The sequence below is a fragment of the Haemorhous mexicanus genome, chromosome 2 (genome assembly GCF_027477595.1).
Source record: "Haemorhous mexicanus isolate bHaeMex1 chromosome 2, bHaeMex1.pri, whole genome shotgun sequence".
Lineage (NCBI taxonomy): Eukaryota > Metazoa > Chordata > Aves > Passeriformes > Fringillidae > Haemorhous > Haemorhous mexicanus.
The window spans coordinates 121,750,239-121,770,668 of NC_082342.1; the positions used below are offsets into that span (position 1 = coordinate 121,750,239).

General features: G+C 46.8%; 1 protein-coding gene across 6 annotated transcripts in view; it reads right to left on the bottom strand.

Moving 5' to 3' along the window:
• Window positions 1-20,430, bottom strand: part of GART (phosphoribosylglycinamide formyltransferase, phosphoribosylglycinamide synthetase, phosphoribosylaminoimidazole synthetase) — a 34,315-nt gene that overhangs the window by 12,918 nt on the left and 967 nt on the right. Inside the window, exons 2-13 of one of the 6 annotated variants that reach the window (XM_059840173.1) lie at window positions 19,546-19,616; window positions 18,702-18,807; window positions 15,132-15,280; window positions 10,091-10,186; window positions 9,348-9,522; window positions 8,581-8,692; window positions 5,339-5,407; window positions 4,693-4,818; window positions 4,087-4,174; window positions 3,620-3,705; window positions 2,889-3,057; window positions 2,132-2,363 (exon numbers count right to left, since the gene is read on the bottom strand). In XM_059840173.1, coding sequence (XP_059696156.1) covers window positions 2,132-2,363; window positions 2,889-3,057; window positions 3,620-3,705; window positions 4,087-4,174; window positions 4,693-4,818; window positions 5,339-5,407; window positions 8,581-8,692; window positions 9,348-9,522; window positions 10,091-10,186; window positions 15,132-15,276 — 1,298 coding nt within the window. In that variant the 5' untranslated portion in view covers window positions 15,277-15,280; window positions 18,702-18,807; window positions 19,546-19,616. Of the gene's footprint in view, window positions 1-2,131; window positions 2,364-2,888; window positions 3,058-3,619; window positions 3,706-4,086; window positions 4,175-4,692; window positions 4,819-5,338; window positions 5,408-8,580; window positions 8,693-9,347; window positions 9,523-10,090; window positions 10,187-15,131; window positions 15,281-17,931; window positions 18,039-18,701; window positions 18,808-19,545; window positions 19,617-20,430 lie in introns of those variants that run through there. The other 5 variants (XM_059840177.1, XM_059840174.1, XM_059840179.1 and 2 more) reach the window with 5 other exon arrangements.

The window sequence follows — 20,430 nt, forward strand, 5'->3', positions numbered from 1 at the left end:
AATTGACTCAGCTGAACAAAAAAAATCAGTTAATCCACAAAGCCCATGTCAGGAACCAGGTCAAGGATTCAGCAAACACTGAAAAAGTTAGAGACAGACACAAATACCTACAATTGCACTAAATGAAGTAAATATTTTTGTACTCTGCTTATTAAAACTTATTTTAAGATGTGGGAGGTTTTTTTAGGATTAAAGGTATATCTGTTGTGAAGATCATTGCTGGAATATCTGGAATTGATAAGACTTCAAGTGGCAGAAGAACTGGCCCAGGAGAAGTGTTGCCAGGAAAATCCAAAGGTGTCTGCACTCACAGCATACTGCTGCCCAAAACCTGGCAAGAAGACAAGAATTACCCCAGGCAGCTGCTCAGGCTGTGAATAAGACTCAAGGAAATATTGGCCTGCAACAACCAGAGATCAAAGTCAGCCCCTTTCAGTCTGAATATGATAAATGTCCACCAGACTTGCACCATGTTTTTAGGAGTATTTCAAATTTGTTAATTTTTTTTTTCTATCTGTTTTGATCCTTTAAATGAACCTTTAATTCTTTACATTTTCTGGAATACTTTTCATTAAGCATTCTGGCTTTCCTGAGGTGAAATGCCTCAGGACTGAATCCTGCCAGGCTGCCAAGAGGAGGTGAGTCCTGACTTCCAGAGCCATCCCCCTTCCTTCCCTGAGTCCAGAGGGGACTTTGGGGCTTGGAGCACCCTGGGAGAGTGGAAGGTGTCCCTGCCATGGCAGGAACAGGGTGAGCTTTAAGGTCCTTTCCAAGCCAGCCCAGCCTGGGGTTCTGGGGCTGGAGCATCCCTGTGCTGCCCCTTCAGGAGCAGAGGGTGGAGCAGCCTCCAGGGCAGTGCCTGCAGCAGCCCCCAGGAGCCTCCTGTGCAGGAGGGATCCTCCAGACAGACATTCCAGGCAGGAGCCCTGCTGGCTGTGGCTCAGTGTGGGAGGGAACTGCTCCAAGAGCCTCCTCTTGCCTCACTGACCTGTTGTTTTTTGTTTTTTTTCTGCTACAAATCCCAATTCCACCTTTTCACATCAATTTGTCAACCAACAGATGCAGAGCACTTGAGAGAGAAAGAAGACTAAATACCAACACCCTTGTTCTTTTAGGAAGTTTATTGATGATAATTTTACAAAATACTAATCAGGATACACTGCCAGCAGCAACAGAACTGTCACTGATGTGCTTCCCAGCCTACAAAATAACCCCCTGGGAAAAGATATGGTGGGAGCTCATTGGAGCAGAGCAGTTTCTTATCAGGTAAAAATGAGTTTAAAAACTACAAGAAGCTTTCAGGAACATTAAAGAGGCAACAAGACTCCCTGCTATAAAAAAAAAAAAAAATCAACCCCACATCCATATGATCTCCAGAGCCTTACAGTAAATACTGAGCCAATTAAAGGGATGAGAATGGAAGGAAGTGATGAATCCTACCCTGGTGTTAGGCAGCTATGCCAGTAAATTGTAAATCCCAACAAGGTAGGGGGTTCAAGGTGATTTTAACCATTTCTAAAAGCTAAAAAAGAACCAATAAGCCAGCTTGAACTTTGTTAATATATAAAATCCCAGAATCTCCTGAGCTGGAAGGAACCCACAGGAATCATGCAGTGTAAGCCCTGGCCCTGCACAGACACCCCAAAAATCCCACCCTGGGCATCCCTGGCAGTCCTGCCCAAATGCTCCTGGAGCTCTGGCAGGCTGGGGCAGGGACCACATTTCATGATATTAAATGATTTTTCACTTCATGATATTAAATATCAGACTTCTGGACAAAACAAACCCAGAGACAAAGCTGTGATCCAAGACAAACCCAGAGCTAAACCTGTGATCCAAAGTTCAAGAAGCAGAAACTGACCTTCCCTAAACCAGGCCTAACAACTGCAGCAACACAGATCACTCCTGTGTGCTTGTCAGTGGAGTTTAACTGAGATTTAGGAGAGTAAGAACATCAGGCACTTAAAATATTCCTGCCTTGGCTGGTCTTGCTGAGGTTGAGTACAAGGATGGGGTTCAAACTTGTCCAGAGTTACACAGAATATCAGCAGCAGTTGTTAATATCACCCAGGGATGTGCTTAGCTCCTTCTGACCCCCGTCACTGCCATTTCAGGGATTGGGAATATCTACCTGGATTGCCTGAGGAAGGCTATGGCCCGGTGGCCAATGTCCCTCCTGAAGATGGCCCCCTGGAAGTGGATGGCAGCCACCCCCAGGTTGGCCTCCTGCAGCGCCGCGGGCAGGTCCTCCTTGATGGCCGTGACTGTGAGCACTCTGCCCCCACTGGTCACCACCCTGCCATCCTTCAGGGCTGTGCCTGCGTGGAACACCTCCAGGCCCAGCTGCTTGGCCTTAGCAAGCCCTGTGGGTGGTGTGAAAAACATCAGCTCTTGGTTAGAATGCTCTCAGTGAGGAGAGATGGAGCACTTAGGGTCTGAAAGCCACAGTCAAGGTCAGGGTGATCCTGCTGGGAAATGGGAATAAATCTGTAAAAAATACCTCTGGAGGAGAGACAAGTCTGGCTGTGTGCTCAGGGATGTGGGAAGAGGTGTTTAGCTGGCACACAACATCTGATTCCAGCTGGGGTTTTATGCCTCAGTGACATAAACATCAGCATCAACGTGACCCCAGAACCCTGATCAGAAGCACCTGACTGCAGCAGGCATTAAATATCAATGCTGTGCCAATATCAAATAACAGCAGCATGGAGAACTGAAAATACACCAAAAGAAACTGAGATGGGTGAAAATTCAGCTGCTCTTGCTGACCCAGAACCAGGGTTTCTATGAATCTCAGTTCCAGTGCTTCACCTTCATGCAGCAGGAGAGAACAGGGAGAGGCCAGGGGGGAGGAATGAGCCTCCTGCAGCTCCTCCTGCTCTATTTACCTGTTATTTCCAAGCCCTTGGGATAAGTCCCTGGGTAGCCTTGACTAGCCATGACCACAGTCACAGCTGCACTGTCCTCTCTCCAGGCTGGCATGGAGCTGGCCAACCTCCTGCTGATCACTGCCTGCATCACCTCGTACAGGTCACTCCTGAGCAGGGGCAGAATCACCTGCAGGAACACACAGCAGCAAATCAAACCAGGTCATTGTCTTCCCTGGCCTTGGAAAGACACCAATGCAGCTGTAAAAGCATTAAATATGCCCACATATTGTACCTGCACACATCAGACATGCAGTGGATAATCTGAGAGCCCTTCAAAATACTTGTCCTTGCAGAGAACTTCTGTGGGTAGAGGAATTGCTACATATGGAGGGGAAAGGGTAAGGACAAAGAACCTCATTTGTTCTGAAGAATGGAAATTTAGAGTTTTGTTCCACTTGTCAGTGGGGAGCAAGGAAAAATCCAGAATCCATTCCAGAAAAGACAGGAAAGTGCTGAGCTCTTCTCAAGCTGACCTTTGCAAAGCCCAGATTTGAGTCCAGCCTACTAAAATCCTCTCTGGAATGGAACAATTTCCTTACAGACCTTCTACCTTGATCAAACAACCCAAACACTTTAAATCTTGGTGATTTAAAATTCTGATTATTCACCCCAAATCTGGTTAACAACAGCAGTAGATGGGTCACAGATTTTACTCCTCCCATAATGCCAAATTGTACAAAATAACTCACCTGACACTCTGGGTCACCAAATCTGCAGTTAAATTCCAGAACTTTAGGCCCATCTTTGGTGAGCATTAATCCAGCATAAAGCACACCTGGAACAAAACATGATCCATAAAGATCTCTCAGGAACTCACTTGTTTTGAATCTGTTGATAACAGGGTTTAAAAGGCTGCCACCTGTGCTCAGTGAATTAGAGAAATGGTAACAATAAATCAGGCAGAAATAGCTGTCACAAATTCACAGCTTATTCTGGAACATTTTCCTTTCTGCTCCTCCTCACTTGAGGAATTGTCCCCTGTTCATGACCTCTGTTGATTGCCATGGACTCTGGATCAAGGCTGGTACCAAACCCAGTTCCTAATAAATCAAAGCTGTTTCCCTTCACCTCCAGTGTGAGTCAGGCTACAAAGAGGAAAAAGCAAAATAAAAGGTTGTTCTCCTTATGATTAAAAATCCCAAAGTTTTGTACATACCCAAATAGGGGATTCCTTCTTTCCTCATGCCATCAACAGTCTTCTGAAGAACAGTCTCTCTGATCTTCTGCAGCAGATCTTTAGAAATCTGATAAAAAAGGATTGGAAACCAGTGTTTGTAAAAAGGGAGGGCTTGGTTTTGTGCTTTTAGGAGCCAAGAAGAATTCCTGGATGGTCTCTTGCTCACTCCAATGGAAAGCTAAGAATGTTTTCCTCTCTATGCCAACAGAAGTTCCCTATCAAACAAACCCCAAACTACCTTAAGCCACAGCCAAAATTCACCATGAGCTTTGTCTGGCACAAAACAAAACTGTGGGGTTAGGCACATTTCATAACTTAAATCCCAGTCTAACACAAGGCTGCAGAAATAACACAGCCTACTTTGGAATCCCAAGTCATTCAGTGGAGACCCCCTCCTCTTTAGAGGGGTTTGTGGAGCTGGGGCTTTACTTGGCCATGTCTGCTTTGGGCAGCTCTTTCCATCCAGCAGAGCCCATTCCCTCCTGCTCCTCATGCTGGAATGAAACGTCCCCACAGGCTCAGTGACAGCTGCATGAACCATCCCCTCCCCAGTCCCTTTTCCCTTCCTTATCAACCCTTCCTCACCTGAGGAGCTGGGGAATAAGCTCCCATCCCTCCTGTGTTGGGGCCCTCATCTCCATCCATCAGCCTCTTGTGGTCCTGGGCTGGGGGCATGGGAGCAATGGTGACACCATCACTGAAACACAGGCACTGAAACAAGGACAGCAGTTAAAGTTCCTGGGGATGGTGACAATTAAAGTGCAATTAGAGTAGATTTTTCAGCGTGACAAAGGGATATTTAAGTGGATAAACTCTGCCTCCCTGATAAAGTAAATGATGGGGTTCAAAGCATTTGGCTTTTCCTCAGGAAGCAGGGACTCATTTTGTGTGACCTTCCTTCAGAAATCAATAAAACCTTGAAAAATTATACCATCAGCAGTTGCACTGAAAAGAAACACTCAAAAGGTTTTTAAAAAATAATTAAAATACTGCATGATGGAAATGACTTTTTCCTTTCCCCTGCCTGCCCCTGCCCCGTAAGGAAGGAATTGCATCCCTTTCAAGACTTCCTTTTCCTTGCTGATAAAGCTCACAGCTGTCTCTAATTTTATTTATAAGCAGGGAATGGTTTTAACTGATAAAATCCTCCACTCTGTAGGTGAAGGCACTTCGTGAATCCCAAACAATTCAGAACAGGTAGAACCAAAGTGTTACAGGGAGATGCACTTACAGAAATTTCTTCTCCTTCAAGACGTTCCTCAACAACAACAGTTTCCCCAGCTGTGCCAAAACTCTTATCCTACAGTGAAACAAAATCTCTTTATCTCTGTTTCAGTTTTAAACTACTGAAAATGGAACAAGAAATAGGTATTTTTAATACAGCCAAAAATGCAGCACAGGTTTGAGATGATGAATCCATTCTCCCCCCCCAGGGATGTCAGCACTGGTGAAATCCCTACTCCTCTTCTCCCTTTGTCCTTAAATAAATGCAGGGTTTATTAGTGAATATTTTCCAATGGCAGAGGGTATTTGTGATTACTGAGCAGTTCCTCATGCTCTGCCTTCTGAAATTCACCCCAGCAGCAGTGACAGCCAAGTCTCCAGTCTGCACTTCCAATGGATAAAAAAGTGCAATTTTATACAACACCTGGGAAGGAAGCAAGATTCTCACATGCCAGTGCAATGTTTGAACACTGACTGCATATTCTGGATTATTAAGAAATTAAGAACAACCAACCCACACTGCCAAGGTGATTTTGGGGGTCTCTAGAAATCTCTAACTCAGGTTTTTGGTAGAAGACATTGGGCCCTGTTCAGACATGAACTGGGCAGTGACCATAGACCCCCAAAATGGAACTGCAGCACCCATGCCCTGACTCCTGAAGCACAAGTGTGTCACAGAATGTGTCCCATGGATCAGCAGAGCTCCATGGAATTTCAGGGTGCTGTGCTGCTGACACCAGCTGAGGGCCTGACCTGGAAGCCTCAGCTCTGTGTTCCTCACTGGGCAGACAAAATTACTTTACTTGGCCTCACTTCAAATCTTGATGCTCCAAATACATCTATGGAACATCCTTCCTCAGTGTCATGGTTTGAAGGGAAGTGAGTTTTTGGGGTGCTGTGGTCAGACCAACGGGTGCTCAGATTTGAATACTGGCACCTGGTGTGGCCACTGAGGACACGGATACACCTCTGAGAACACAGGGGGTTAAAAGCTGAGAACTCCCGGGGGAAACTCTCTTGGTTCTGGTTGTGGAAGAGCACAGAGCTCCCCTGCCTGGCTGGGTGGGGGAGGGGAAGGCACAAGGCCTGAGTGAGGTAGGCTGGGCCTGGGACAGAGAAGGGAGGTGAAGGCCCTTGCAAGATGGAAGGGTGGAGGAACCCTGAGAGGCTTCGGGCAGCCTCCCCAGGAGATAGAGACAGAGATAGAGAGAGAGATAGAGATGTAGAGATAGAGAGAGATAGAGATGTAGAGATAGAGAGAGAGAGAGAGATAGAGATAGAGAGAGAGAGATAGAGATATAGAGATAGAGAGAGAGAGAGATAGAGATAGAGATATATATAGATAGAGAGATAGAGATATAGAGATAGAGAGATAGAGATGTAGAGATAGAGAGAGAGAGAGATAGAGATAGAGATATATATAGATAGAGAGATAGAGATATAGAGAGAGAGAGATAGAGATAGAGAGAGAGATAGAGATAGAGATATATATATATAGAGAGAGAGAGATAGAGATATATATATATAGGGAGAGAGAGAGATAGAGAGAGATATAGAGATAGAGAGAGAGAGAGAGAGATAGAGAGAGAGAGAGAGAGAGATAAAGATATATATATAGAGAGAGACAGATATATAGAGAGAGAGAGAGAGAGAGAGATAGAGAGAGAGAGAGAGAGAGAGAGAGATATAGAGATAGAGAGACAGAGATATATAGAGAGAGACAGAGATATATAGAGAGAGAGAGAGATAGAGATATATATATAGAGAGAGAGACAGAGATATATATATATATAGAGAGAGAGAGAGAGAGAGAGCGCGCTGGTGTCTGTGCCTGTGCCACCTTGAAGTTTGATACCACGGCCAGCTGAGAAGGAGAAAAGGGGGGTGCTGTGAGAAGGGGCCCGGCCGGCCATGGGAGTTCTGGACAGGCAGAGCCTGAGACTTTTAACCCTTTTCTTAGATGCTGGAAACCTTACAAATGCTGATTCCTCCTGGAGTTGAATGAGAAGAGAGATAGAGATGAGGTAAGAGGAAATGGGCCATGAGAGAAGTTGAGAAGAATCTAGTTGGGAGGAGATGATGGAGTGGCCTTTGGCTGGACTTTTCTTGTATAGCCATGGACAGAACCATTTTTTTTTCCTGTGACACAGAGACTGCATTTAGAGGGAGGCAATGGCTTGGAGCCAAGAGAGTGCAGTGATGTGATGTGAAGGAGTGCTTGAACAGAGACAGTGGGTGAGGAGGGTGGTGGTGGGGCCCTCCATCTTCAGGGAAGAAGATGATCTCTGTTCTCAAGACCCCTTGGCCCCAGGGGGTGAAATCTGGGAGGGAGGGACAGGTGTCCCAAAAGTGTGAGACTGGGCTCTTTTTGGAACTGGGCAAAGCACCCTTTAAAAAGGAAAACCCTAGAAGCAGCTCTGGTCCATGTGCAGTGGTGAGAGCACTGGGCATGGAAGGAAGATGTCACCATGGCAGAATGATCTCTGGGCAGTGCCATGTGTGACATGGAAACACGAGAGGTTTCAACTGTGTTTCCTGGGGAAGCCCATGGTGCAAGAGGGACTCCTCTCTTCTTGATGAACTGAGAATTGATTATCTGAAGGGTGGTGCTGGAATGAGAGTGGGTGATCTGAGGGGTGAATGTATTAGAAGTTTGGTGGGGGGGAGGAGGAATGTTTTTGGAAGGTATTCATCCAGAGTTCTGTGTGTTTCTGTTAGAGTTGTTGGTTAATAAAGTTTTTTCCCCTTTATTCCTAAACCTGCTTTGCTCTATTTCTGATCACATCTCACAGCAGACACCAGGGAAGAAGTATTTTCATGGGGGGCACTGGCATTGTGCCAGAGTCAAACCATGACACTCAGTGTGAACTTCACTTGAAATAATCCCAGCAGAATTTGACTACACATTGAAGGGCTGTGCTTGCTCCTACTGGTGCTTGTGAAGATCCACCTCAGTCACTGAGGGGGTCACAGCAGGACCAGATGGATTGCAGGAGTCTCATACAGAGAAAAAAAGGGAATTGCATATATAAATAAGTGAAATAAGGGGGGGTTTCATGAAGAATGGTTTTCTTTTAGCCTACAGGAACTGCACCTCAAGCCATAAATGCAACAGAGTTTCCCAGCTGGCCAAGTAAAAGGGTAAAGGTTTGATGTCTCACAGCCACGTTCCTATTACATGAAATGAGGAATATCTGTGATGCTGTGAGGTGGTGAAGAGCTGGTTTGGTGTGAGACATTGCTCCTCACCTGCATGATTTCAGTGACAGCTTTGCAGGCCTCCTCCTTGCTCGAAGCCACGATGACTCCTTTGCCAGCTGCCAGGCCACTGGCTTTGACAACCAAAGCAGGGAAGGTGGCACTGCCAAGGCACAGGACAGACATTCAACATCAACAGTCCTTGCAAGGACATTTTGAACATTTCAGGAGTTGAAAAATCAAAGTGCTTCTCAGTTTTCATGGCAACCTTATTGAATAACACACAGATCACACCAGGCTCCTCTTGTTATGCTCTGCCTGAGGAAGGTTCCTGCCTCTTCTCCCCACAGAGAATTCCCTGACTGTTCATTACTGATTTCCATTTGGGAATTTCATCTGGGGTCATCTGGCTTGCACTGTGATGAGCAGATCATCAGTTGCTGAGTAATTCTCCAGGTTTTTTTGGTGGAGAAAAGGGAAAAGAAGCCAGCACAGATGGCTCTGGGCTGCTCTCTGCCTTTCCCCAGGAGGCAGACTGACAAAAAAATAACTGCTTGTCCTACATTCTCCTGTGAACTGAACACTGAGCTTGCATTCCATTTTAGAGCAGGAGGAACCATTTTTCTCAGACTTGCTGCAGTTTGAGAGTCATGGTAGGTGATCCTTTGAAACCTTTGCAGATGTTCTATCCCAAAGATATGGATACCTGAGCAATCACTGGATTGCTATTTTTCTTTTTTTTTTCTTTTTTTCTTTTTTTGGTTTGGATACCCAGCACACTGTCAGTAAGAATATGCCTAAAATGACCAGAACTGTACCTGCTGATGAAGGCACACGCTGCTTTGGGATCAGTGAAGGATTTCCATCTGGCAGTGGGGATCTCATGACGATCCAGAAAGGCTTTGGTAAAGCTCTTACTGGACTCCAGCTGAGCTGCCTTTGCTGTGGGGCCAAAACACTTGATCCCAGCTGCTGTCAAGTCATCCACAATTCCTAAACACAAAACATGTCATAAATCTCCAGATGATTTATGGGGGTTAGGCCAGCCAAGTCCAGGGCTGCACTGATTCCTTGGAGCAGGAATGCCAGGAATAGAAGTCATCTGTGTCTGCAGAGCCTGCTTTCCTCATTGGAACCAGGAGCAGTAACCCTGCACCACTGCAGGCCTCAGGATGTGCTGGCTTTGGGAAGGGATGACAATCCCCCCTTGGTTTATGACAACTTTGAGCTCAAAGTCAGCATGAGTCCTTGGTGAAGATGCCAAAAGGTTTAAGCAGAAAAACTACCAGCATGTTTATAATTAGTTTTTTTTTTTTACTACGACTGAAGTTATAATTATTTCAAAACATGAAAACTCCATAGGAAAACCAAAACTGGCTTCCTTGCTCACACACTGCCCTTCAGAAATTCCTTTCCACCTTGGCACAACTCTGGATTTCAGGGAAGCTGCTCCAGAGGATCTGTTTCCATTCAGACACTGCTGAGTGATGCACAGATGAGGACTAAAATTTATTTTTCTTCTAAATGCTGAAGGCAGTGATTTCCAGCTTGTGTCTCTTACCAGCAGCAAGAGGAACCTCAGGACCCACCACCACCAGCTTGATGTCCTGGTCCCTGCAGAACTGGGCAACAGCAGCATGGTCACTGACTGGAACAGCTGTTGGAGACACAAAACAGGGAAAAATCCCATCCACAGGTGCTCCTCAGCACTGAGCTACCCCAGAGCACTCCCCAGCCTCCCCTTCTGGGCTGCCAGGTCACTGGGAACCTGGAGGAGTGAGGCCCACACTGACAGAGACTCACCCAAACCACAGCCCCGAACCCCAGGCAAAGGCTCTGGTTGGACATCCACTGTCAGAGTCATAAATCACAGAACCACGGAATGTCCTGAGCTGAAGGGACCCCAGGGATGCCCCAGTGCCAGCCCTGCCCTGCCCAGACCCCCCCAAGCCCAGCCTGGGCATCCCTGGCAGCGCTGGCCAAAGGCTCCTGGAGCTCTGGCAGCCTCGGGGCCGTGCCCATTCCCTGGGCAGCCTGGGCAGTGCCAGCACCCTCTGGGGAAGAACCTTGCCCTGCCCTGCAGCCTGAGGTGCCCTGGCCCAGCCCCAGGCGCTCCCTGGTGCTGTCCCTGTCCCAGAGCAGAGCTGGGAGCTGTCCCTGCGCTGCCCCTCGGGAGGAGCTGCAGCCCCGGGGAGCTCTGAGCTCAGGCTGCTCCAGGCTGAGCTGACCGAGGCACCTCGGGGGCCCCTCCAGAGCCTTCCCACCTCCACAGCCCTGTCTACCCACCTTGCTCTTGAGAAAAATAGCTCTGGGATCCCCTGGGCTGCCAGCCAGCAAACTGGTCTGACCCCCAGGAAGAGCCCGTTTGCCAGCACAAGCAGCATCACAAAGAATCCAAGAAAACAAAAAACTCTAAAGGAAAAAAAATTATCATTTCTTTCCAGCAAGTCTCCTCCCTGAGGAAGGTCACCATGGAGCTTTAGAGAGGTAAGACCAGGCTGGATGGGGCTTGGAGCAGCCTGGGATAGTGGAAGGTGTCCCTGCCCCTGGCTTTAAGGTCCCTTCCAACCCAAACCACTCCACAATTCTGTGATTTTATGATCTTGGTGCCAGGAGGGTGCTGGGGATGAAACAAATGGCTGGTGGAAAAATTCCAGCTCATCTTTTTTCTTTTTTTTCTTTCTTTCTGTAGTACTACCTAAAACTTGCACTAAACTGAGCCCTTTGGAAGCAAGGGGAATCAGAACTTTTTGTTTTACGTGATTTTAAACTTAATTTAGAAGGACACTGTGCTGTCATTATGGCTGAGGATATGTGGGCTTGGGCTGTTACAGCCATTACCTTTCCAAAACCAAACATTCAATGTGATGACACTTGGAATGCCCCAAACTCTGCAAACAAAAGAGACATCCTGCACCAAAGGCAGTAATGTCAATCCCATGACCCAAGTTACGCAAAAGGCCCTGCAATGCACTGCCTTTATCATGAACAAACAAAGCCAAGGTCTGCAGGGATGGCACAAAAGGGATGAGCCCAGTGGGGATTGGCTGCTCCTGCAGGGAGGAGACTGCACACACCAGGGCACGGGGCTGGCAAAGGGAGCACAGGATCCCAGGATCACCAGGGCTGGAAGAGCCCTCCAGGACCATCCAGCATCACCAGCAGCACCCAAACCCTGTCCCCAAGGCCACATGCAGACACCTCTAGGACACTCCCACAGACAGTGACTCCAGCACTCCCTAGGCAACTCATTCCAAGGCCTGACCACTCTGGCAGGGGAAAATTCTTTCCAATCTCCAATCTGACCTCCCCTGGTGTAATTTAGGGCCATTTTCTCTTGTCCTTTCCCTTGGGACACAGCAACACACTGGGTGCTGATGGTCTCCTCCAGCCAGTTTCTGGGGTGTGATGATGAGAGAGGAAGGGGATGACAGGATTTTGGTCAGTCCCACTGTGCTCCCCCTACCCTGGACAAGTAAATTCATAGAGTCATTGAACTCCAGACTGGTTTGGATTGGGAGGGACCTTAAAGCTCATCCAGTGCCACCCCTGCCATGGCAGGGACACCTCCCACTGTCCCAGGCTGCTCCAGTCCCAGTGTCCAACCTGGCCTTGGGCACTGCCAGGGATCCAGGGGCAGCCCCAGCTGCTCTGGGCACCCTGGGCCAGGGCCTGCCCACCCTGCCAGGGAACAATTCCTGCCCATAAAATTTCCTGATTCCACAACAGAATCTACATTTTGTTATAGATTTACCCTATTCAGGTGGGGTGGGGGAACACCCAGACAGAACACAAATAAAATTCACCTCCTTGGCACCTCTTTCACAGCCCAAGTATTTTGTTCCCCCAACAAAGGCATTTGACTTCGGTGTGCAGCTGATGCCAGCTGACTTCTGGCTCACCCAAAAGCACAACACACCTGTGCCAGGGCCTCCCCCTACAGGGAATAGTTCCTAATTCCCAGTATCCCATCCAACCCTGCCTTCTGGCAGTGGGAAGCCATTCCCCCTTGTCCTGGCACTCCAGACAATCCTGTCCCTCTCCAAGCAGGAAAGGAGAGAGCCTGGAATTCACCCCAGATTTCTTGCTGCAGGTCTGATCTCATGGTACGAGCAGTGAGTGTGGCACAAGATTTACACGATGGAGAAATGTCCTAACAACAAACAGGAAGGAACAAATCGTGTTGTTTATCCATGATTTTAACTTTCCTCCCAAATATAATTTTTCTCAGGTTTTTGATTGAAAGGGGACATTTCTGTAACTGTGTTTGACTGCTTGAAACAACAGCTGAACATTCCTTTGGACCCAGACAGGAGGACCCGGGCCCAAGGCTTTCAAGGGTGCAGCTTAAATTTCAGAGCACAAGTTACACTGAGAGGTACAATGTGACAGAAGGAGGTGTCAGGGTGGTGAAGTCCATTCACAGACACACCTATTCATTCTGCACACCATTGTCTGTGCTTCTGCCCCAAAACTGCCCTGATAATCCACCTAAATTAAATAAAAACCTGTATTTAGGCACCCAACCTAAATCCCACTTTATTGCTGGAAACAATTACCAGCTCAGATCACAAAAATGTTTTTCTTATTTCAATACAAAGTTTGAAAGATTTAAGGTCATTTATAATTTTCAGCTCACTTTTTTGTGTTTCAGTAATCACCCAAGACCCAGAGCTGCAATCCTAATTAAAGGCAATTCCATGACCCACGATGGGATGACGAACTTTCAGAGCCAAATCTTGATGGTGCCAAAAAGACCCCCAAAACCAGGGAAGGAATCTCCCAGATATTCCCAGATATCCCAAGTACTGTTGCCCACACAACGTAACAGGGCTCATGTGCTTCTGACAGGCAATTCCCCATTTTCCACCCTGAGTTAAATCAAGGCCCCAGTGACAGCACTGGAATTCCTGAACAGGTGAGACAAATTTTTTCCTTAAAAACCAACATAAGTCAAACTCTTCATAAATTCTAGGCTCTTCCTGGGGTGGTGAAGATTTCTCTCCCAAAGCACAGGTGAGCCCATGTGCAGAACAAAACCATTTATTCCACATGGAAATTTCATAGACCTGGCTCGAGATCAAGCATTTCCCACTACTGGGGAAATGTTTTTTTTTGAGATGAAAGAGAGAAAAAAAAGGTGGGGGGGGGGGGGTTAAAAAGGAACAGCTTGAAAAAAACCCTTGGAATTCTTACTCCACAGGCCCTGCAGCCTGGCACTGACCCCACTTAGCACAAGGGTAAAGGGGATTTTTTTGACTTTCTGATCTTGTCAAGCTCTTCCTTCCAGGCCTCTCCTCAGAGGCCAAACAGAGCAAAGAACTGGAGTGAGGAGCTCACTCATGATGCTGTGACTGGACAAAAATAATTCAGGACAAAGTTGTTTCAAAGGCCTGTAATGAAGCATTCCAAGGGAATTCTATTCAATAATTACCTCCTGTACAAGGACCTGGCAGCACTCACATTTCCACAAGACAACAACACAACACAAAGCTACTCCCACAGCAACAGAACTGCAGAAAATGGATGTGTCTGATCCACATTCCCATGCACCCTGAGGGACCTTGAACATCTTATCAGATGTTCTGAAGGGAAAACTGAAGTTTTAGGCAGGTTAAAGCCCCCAAATCAGGACCTGCTGTGTAAAGGACACAGGAATCTCTGTGGTCTGGACTGGCTCCCTGGGTGTCAGCTCCTCAGACCAGGCTTCTTTGAAATGCAGCTCCAAAATTGGATGCTCAATTTGCAACATCTGAAGCTTGATTTCTCAAAATTACTAACTATGAAAAGTCTCACTTACAGCCAGTCAGAGCTCCAACCAAGCAGGCAGTACACAGAGGAATATTTGTAGATAACCTTGATTTCTTAAGGTCACTAAGACAAAGGAATGAATTATGCTCACAGGGACAAAGTGTTCTTGTCACGGGCTGTGGAGATCATGGGGTTTCAACACACTTTTGAGAGCACAAGAGGGAATTTAGGTAGAACCACAGCAACTATCCTCAGCTGGATTTCCAGAGGAACAGCTCTGGCTGAATCCTCCAAACCCAAACCTAAAGAATGAGACTTCACAGCTGAGATCTTATAAAATTAAATACACAACTTACACAAGGCTTTGTTCAGATACTTTTTTTTCTTCATTTAAAATCTATTTCACATGCCCAAAACCTTAAAAAATGCTGATCCATCAGCATCATCCATCATCAGTTTGTTTATGGGTTATGTTGATTTATGGGGTGTTGTTTTACAGATGAGTTGGTTAAAGGTAAAAGTTTTTATTATTTATTTTTAAAATTAGTAATTTTTTGGGAATAGACATTTTTGGGGGAGGGTATAGGATTTTTTTGTTTAAATTTTTTATGGGATTGTAGTTATATACATTAACCAATAAATCTTAAAATTAAAAAAAAGCTTTAATTAGTGAACCAAAACCACTACACAAAAATATTTCCACTCAGCTTCAAACTAAAACCACCCCAATCATCATCATGATGATTTCATTATCATCATCATCATCATCCTTTCACACTACCAGCTGTGATTTCAGCTCAACAACATCCTGGTTGAATGATCAAATTTAAAATTGGCATTTTTTGGTTTACCTGAATTGGAGATTTTCCCGTTGTCAGCCGTGCCTGCATTTCCTGGAGCCACAAACACGTGTTTGACGTGGGGGGACTGGGCCAGCTTCCAGGCCAGGGCGTGCTCCCTGCCCCCGCTGCCGATCACCAGCACCCGCTCAGCCATGGCCCTGCAGGACACCAGGACAAAGGAAAACAGCTGGAATCAGCTGGGAAAGGTGGGGAAAGCAACAGCTTCAGGGACCATGAAGTGCTGGAGAACTCCATCAGATACACACTAAACTTCATCAGTGATACACACTAAACCTCCAAGGCTGAGCTGACCCAGAGCACGGCAGGAACCCGTCAGGAAAACCATCCTGGGTCTGACTGGAAACTGCTCCCACTGATACAGAAATCTGGGAGAGAGGAAAAAACCCTGCTGAGAGACCAGGCTGGGATTTGCAACCTAGAGAATCACAGACTCCCAGGATGGTTGGGGGTTGGAAGGGACCTTAAAGCCCACCCAGTGCCACCCCTGCCATGGCAGGGACACCTTCCACTGTCCCAGGCTGCTCCAAGCCCCAGTATCCAGCCAGGACTGGGACAGGAATGGGGAGTCCACAGCCCTTCTGAGCAACAATTCCTTGGAGAATCCAAACCTGCAAAGGTCAAAGCCCTTCTGATGCACCCACGGTATGAACACAGAGTGTTTGGAGCTGGAGGGAGCTGTTCAAGGGACTTTAGAGGCAATGACTGAAAAGCTCTGAACACCTCATGGAAAGGAACGGCTCCAAGCAATGAGACAAGGAAGTAACTTTCAGCTCTGGCTTTCCTTGGAGAGAACGACCAGGAGGGCAGCAACAGGTGGAATTAATAAAGGAGCTCACTCACACAAGGTAGAGTGGGGTATCCACTGCACTCTCCCTTTCCAGTGAGGTTTGGAAAAACACATGGACATTGTGCTGGCCAGTGGGAGCATGGGTGACCACGTCATCACCTGGGTGTGCACAGCCAGCTTACGCACGTGGGGCTCACAGCAAAAGTACAGCGTGTTCTCTGAGAGCCCTGGAAACCTCTGCTCCCTGAGATTCACTGCTGTGTGCACTCCCCACAGAGAGACTGATGGAAGAGCTCACCTGCACTGACAAAATCCACCTGAATTCAGAAAACAGGGAGGGAGGGAGGGAAGGAAGGAGGGAGGGAAGGAGGGAAGGAGGGAAGGAGGGAAGGAAGGAAGGAAGGAAGGAAGGAAGGAAGGAAGGAAGGAAGGAAGGAAGGAAGGAAGGAAGGAAGGAAGGAAGGAAGGAAGGACGGACATAATTTATAAACTGATTATGTATGTCCTTATTTTGAGCTAAAATAATAGTTTGGTTTGGGTTGGGAGGGACCTTAAAGCTCATCTCATTCCAACCTGCCTACCATGGACAGAGACACCTCCCACTGTGCCAGGCTGCTCCAGCCCCAGTGTCCAGCCTGGCCTTGGGCACTGCCAGGGATCCAGGGGCAGCCCCAGCTGCTCTGGGCACCCTGGGCCAGGGCCTGCCCACCCTGCCAGGGAACAATTCCTCATTGCCAAGATCCCACCCAGCCCTGCCCTCTGGCACTGGGAGCCATTCCCTGGCTCCTGTCCCTCCATCCTTGTCCCCAGTCCCTCTGCAGCTCTCCTGGAGCCCCTTCAGGCCCTGCCAGGGGCTCTGAGCTCTCCCTGGAGCTTCTCCCCTCCAGGGGAGCACCCCCAGCTCTCCCAGCCTGGCTGTAGGGATCAGCTCCCATTCTCCCACTGCTGGGGGGAGGAACAGAGCCCAGAGAAGAGTCGAGGACAAAAGGAGCCACGAGTGCCCCTGATGTAATCCCAGCACAAACAACACAGAACCAGGGTCACCCTCTTCACACCGCCGGTCACTGACCTGCACGTGGCCAGTGCCCAGGTGAGCTCAGAGCCCCCTGTGCAGGAGGGGAAGAGGGGATGACAACACAAAATACATCTTAGAAAGGTGAAAAAACAACACCAAATATATCTTAGAAAAAGGGATAAAAACAAAACCAAATCCAGAAGATTTTTAAGGAAAAAGCAAAAATGATCCAAAGCAGATTTTCAGATGAGACAGGGATGTGCCTTGCCCTCACATCAGCTGCTACAGGTTGACTTGACTAAAGCTGCCCTGATGAGGCAAAATATCTGCATTAGGCAAAACATCCTGACAGAATAAAGTCAAAATAAATGTGGATAGAAGGATAAAATACAGAAAATTAACACTGAGTTGTTTGCTATCAACGAAACATGCCAGAGCTAATATCCAATGGTAGTTCCTTGCTGGGGGAGACCAACAGGTTTCTATTCCAGTGTTGGGTCAAATGTAGATATTGCAAAGTTACAGACATGTTTTAATTATAAAACTCCATGATTACTTGCAATAAAAAAGCTCAGGCTAGGCTAAAAATATCAGTTATGATATAGATGTTTGGGAAATCATGATGCTCAACTCTTAAATTACAACTCAAGCAAGAAGGAAAGGTAAAAGAACGAAGGATACAACAAAGGGGTGAAATAGATAAATACAGTAATGTAACAGTAAGGTAGAAGAACATTGATCACACAGCAGGCAGCTGTCTCTTTGAAGTCGAATAAGCATTGCCAGTGGTATCCAGAGCCAGTGGCCACTAAACTGTACTTTTTCAGGTCAATTTTATCAATAATAAGTTGAACTATACACAATATGATTTTCTGAAAAAAGAATGTTTAAAACTTTTAACTTTCAAAATGTTTAAAAAAATTAAATTTAAAAATGTTAAGATTTTAAACCAGGATGATTTCAAACCCAAGAGAGCCCCTACTCACTGTGTGCTACGTGTACCAAGCTGAGGAGAGCAGGACTCAGGAGCTCAGAGGCACAAAGAGAGGAAAGATTGGCAGCCCCTGGTTTAAATCCCTGACCCAACACTCCCACTCCACCGATGACTCTGCAGCCAGCCAATGGAAGGGACCTCCAGACATTCCTGGGAATAGGGCACAGAAGCTTCCCTACAAGTGCTCTAGGACTGAGAGGCAAAAGCTCTGCAGGACAGGAGCTGCTCATCCTGTTGTTTCTAAACAGAGAAATAAATTCTGTCCCATCCCAGATATTCTTTTTTTATAGTTAAAAAACTGTTCATTAAGCAGCTTGTGAACATTCTCTTTATATCTAAAAATTAGAATCTGCACTTCTGCAATAAATAAAAATTAGTCTATGTAATTCAGCAGCATGATAAATAAGGAATATGATGCAAATTATCATGGAATGGTTTGGGCTGGGAGAGACCTCTAAGCTCATCCCATCCCACCCCTGCCATGGCAGGGACACCTCCCACTGTGCCAGGCTGCTCCAGCCCCAGTGTCCAGCCTGGCCTTGGGCACTGCCAGGGATCCAGGGGCAGCCCCAGCTGCTCTGGGCACCCTGGGCCAGGGCCTGCCCACCCTGCCAGGGAACAATTCCTCATTGCCAAGATCCCATCCAGCCCTGCCCTGCTTCATTTTAAGGCCCTTGTGAAATTCACACTCCATTAAGCCCACACTGCTGATCAGCACAGCCTGAAGACCCAGTGACACTGTGGCCACCTCAAGGGACTCACCATGATGGCAACTCACTCCAAGAGTCGCCTCCTTCTCTTCCCTGAAGTAACAGATTCTGGCACTACTGTCAGATGAAAGAACTCATCACATACAGGACAAAGCTTTCTGTGGGAGCAGTAAACAGAACAAGCCATGTCTGCATGTCAAATAATAGTTGATCATTTTATATCAAAATGTGAGTGAAGATTAGGTTTCACACGTTTGTTTTGAAGCTCAGTGTTATTTGTGCATCCCACTACGGTATCCTAGCAACTTTTATTTAGGAATGTGGCTTGAGAAGAACTTGTGGCCGTGCCAGTTTAGGAGGCTCAGATGCAGCAGCCTCTGTTTTATTTTACACTGGCACTCAAAGATGTCATGGAGGCCCCTCTGCTGCCCAACAGGACCTCACTTTAAAAATGAAGAGTCCAAGAAGCAACATTCTTTTCTATTTTTATCACTAATCCAGCAGTCAAAAATTTGTTCTCTAAAGTCATTCACAAGGTAGATATTTACTCTGTGAAGATTATCACACCCCAGGATTTTTGGAAGCAACGTGTGAAATCCTTAATGATTCCAAACCACGGGATATCATTACCTTCTGCACCCATTGCCTGCTTTGGTAAAGAATGGGGAAGGTATTTGTTCAAAAGATGCTTTAAAATGAAGATAAGGGACATTTCAGAAGAGGGTCTCTTGTTAGATCCTTATATGAAGTCAGAACAGGAAAGAAGAAATGAGTTAATCACTCCGTGTGTCCAGGAGGAGAGGAGGCGAGGACAGAATGGAGACAAGAAGATTCCCAGAGCTTATCCTCGAGGATGTCAGGACAAAGTCAGCAGGCAGGAGCATCAGCTCAGAGACCTTTATCCTCACTGCAGGAAGGCAGCTGGGGCTCACCAACAAACCAGGGAACTCTTCCTGGCAAGCAGGGCCTATGGAGCAGAGAAAATGTAGTGAGGGAGGCAAACCCCACAGTCCTGAGAGCCCTCCCACCCCAATTCCTGCACAGGGCACGGGGAGGCTCCAAACACAGGGAGCAGTGACATGAGGCTACTCAGGTGCTGTCCCTTCCTCTGTCCCTTCCCAGGGACAGGAGCCACTGTCCCTCCCAAACTTCCCCTGTGCACACACCTGGGGGTCACACTCAGTTCCTTGTCTGCTTTATGAACAGAACTCTCTAAGAAAACATAAACTCCTTAAGCAATTTATTTGCAGGTATGACGCCCCTTTCAGCTATATACCCAAAATAGTAGCATAAGTATTAACTATGCTCATAAATTCCAACAGCTACTGGATAAATTTTAAAAAAATGCTTTAAAAGTTGGTAAGCCCCCAGCTTTGCAAACAGCAGGGAAAGAATTCAAGTGAATCAAAGTCCAAAACCAGAGATGTCGAAGTTTAATATTTACTTCAAGTAAATATTTCACCACTTTGGCCATGAAGGCCGTGATGGGATTGCTGTGAGGGCTGCAATAGATGAGTGATGCCATGGTTGATTCTCACAATTCAAAGGCAAGTATCATGTATATATGTTAGGAGAAGTTTTATAGATTTATAGTAATGTTTTACCCCCCTTGTGTTGTTATCGGGGGTGGCCTGGGTTTGAGACATTTGGGAGGGTGGCATTGTTGCTATGGCAAGAGCTGGCCTCCAATCCAGATTTAAGGAAATGATCTCCACCACTGAAAAGGGAAGAAGTCAATGGGCAGAGCTTTGGGAGGGGCTAAAGAGTTCAAAGCACATGGC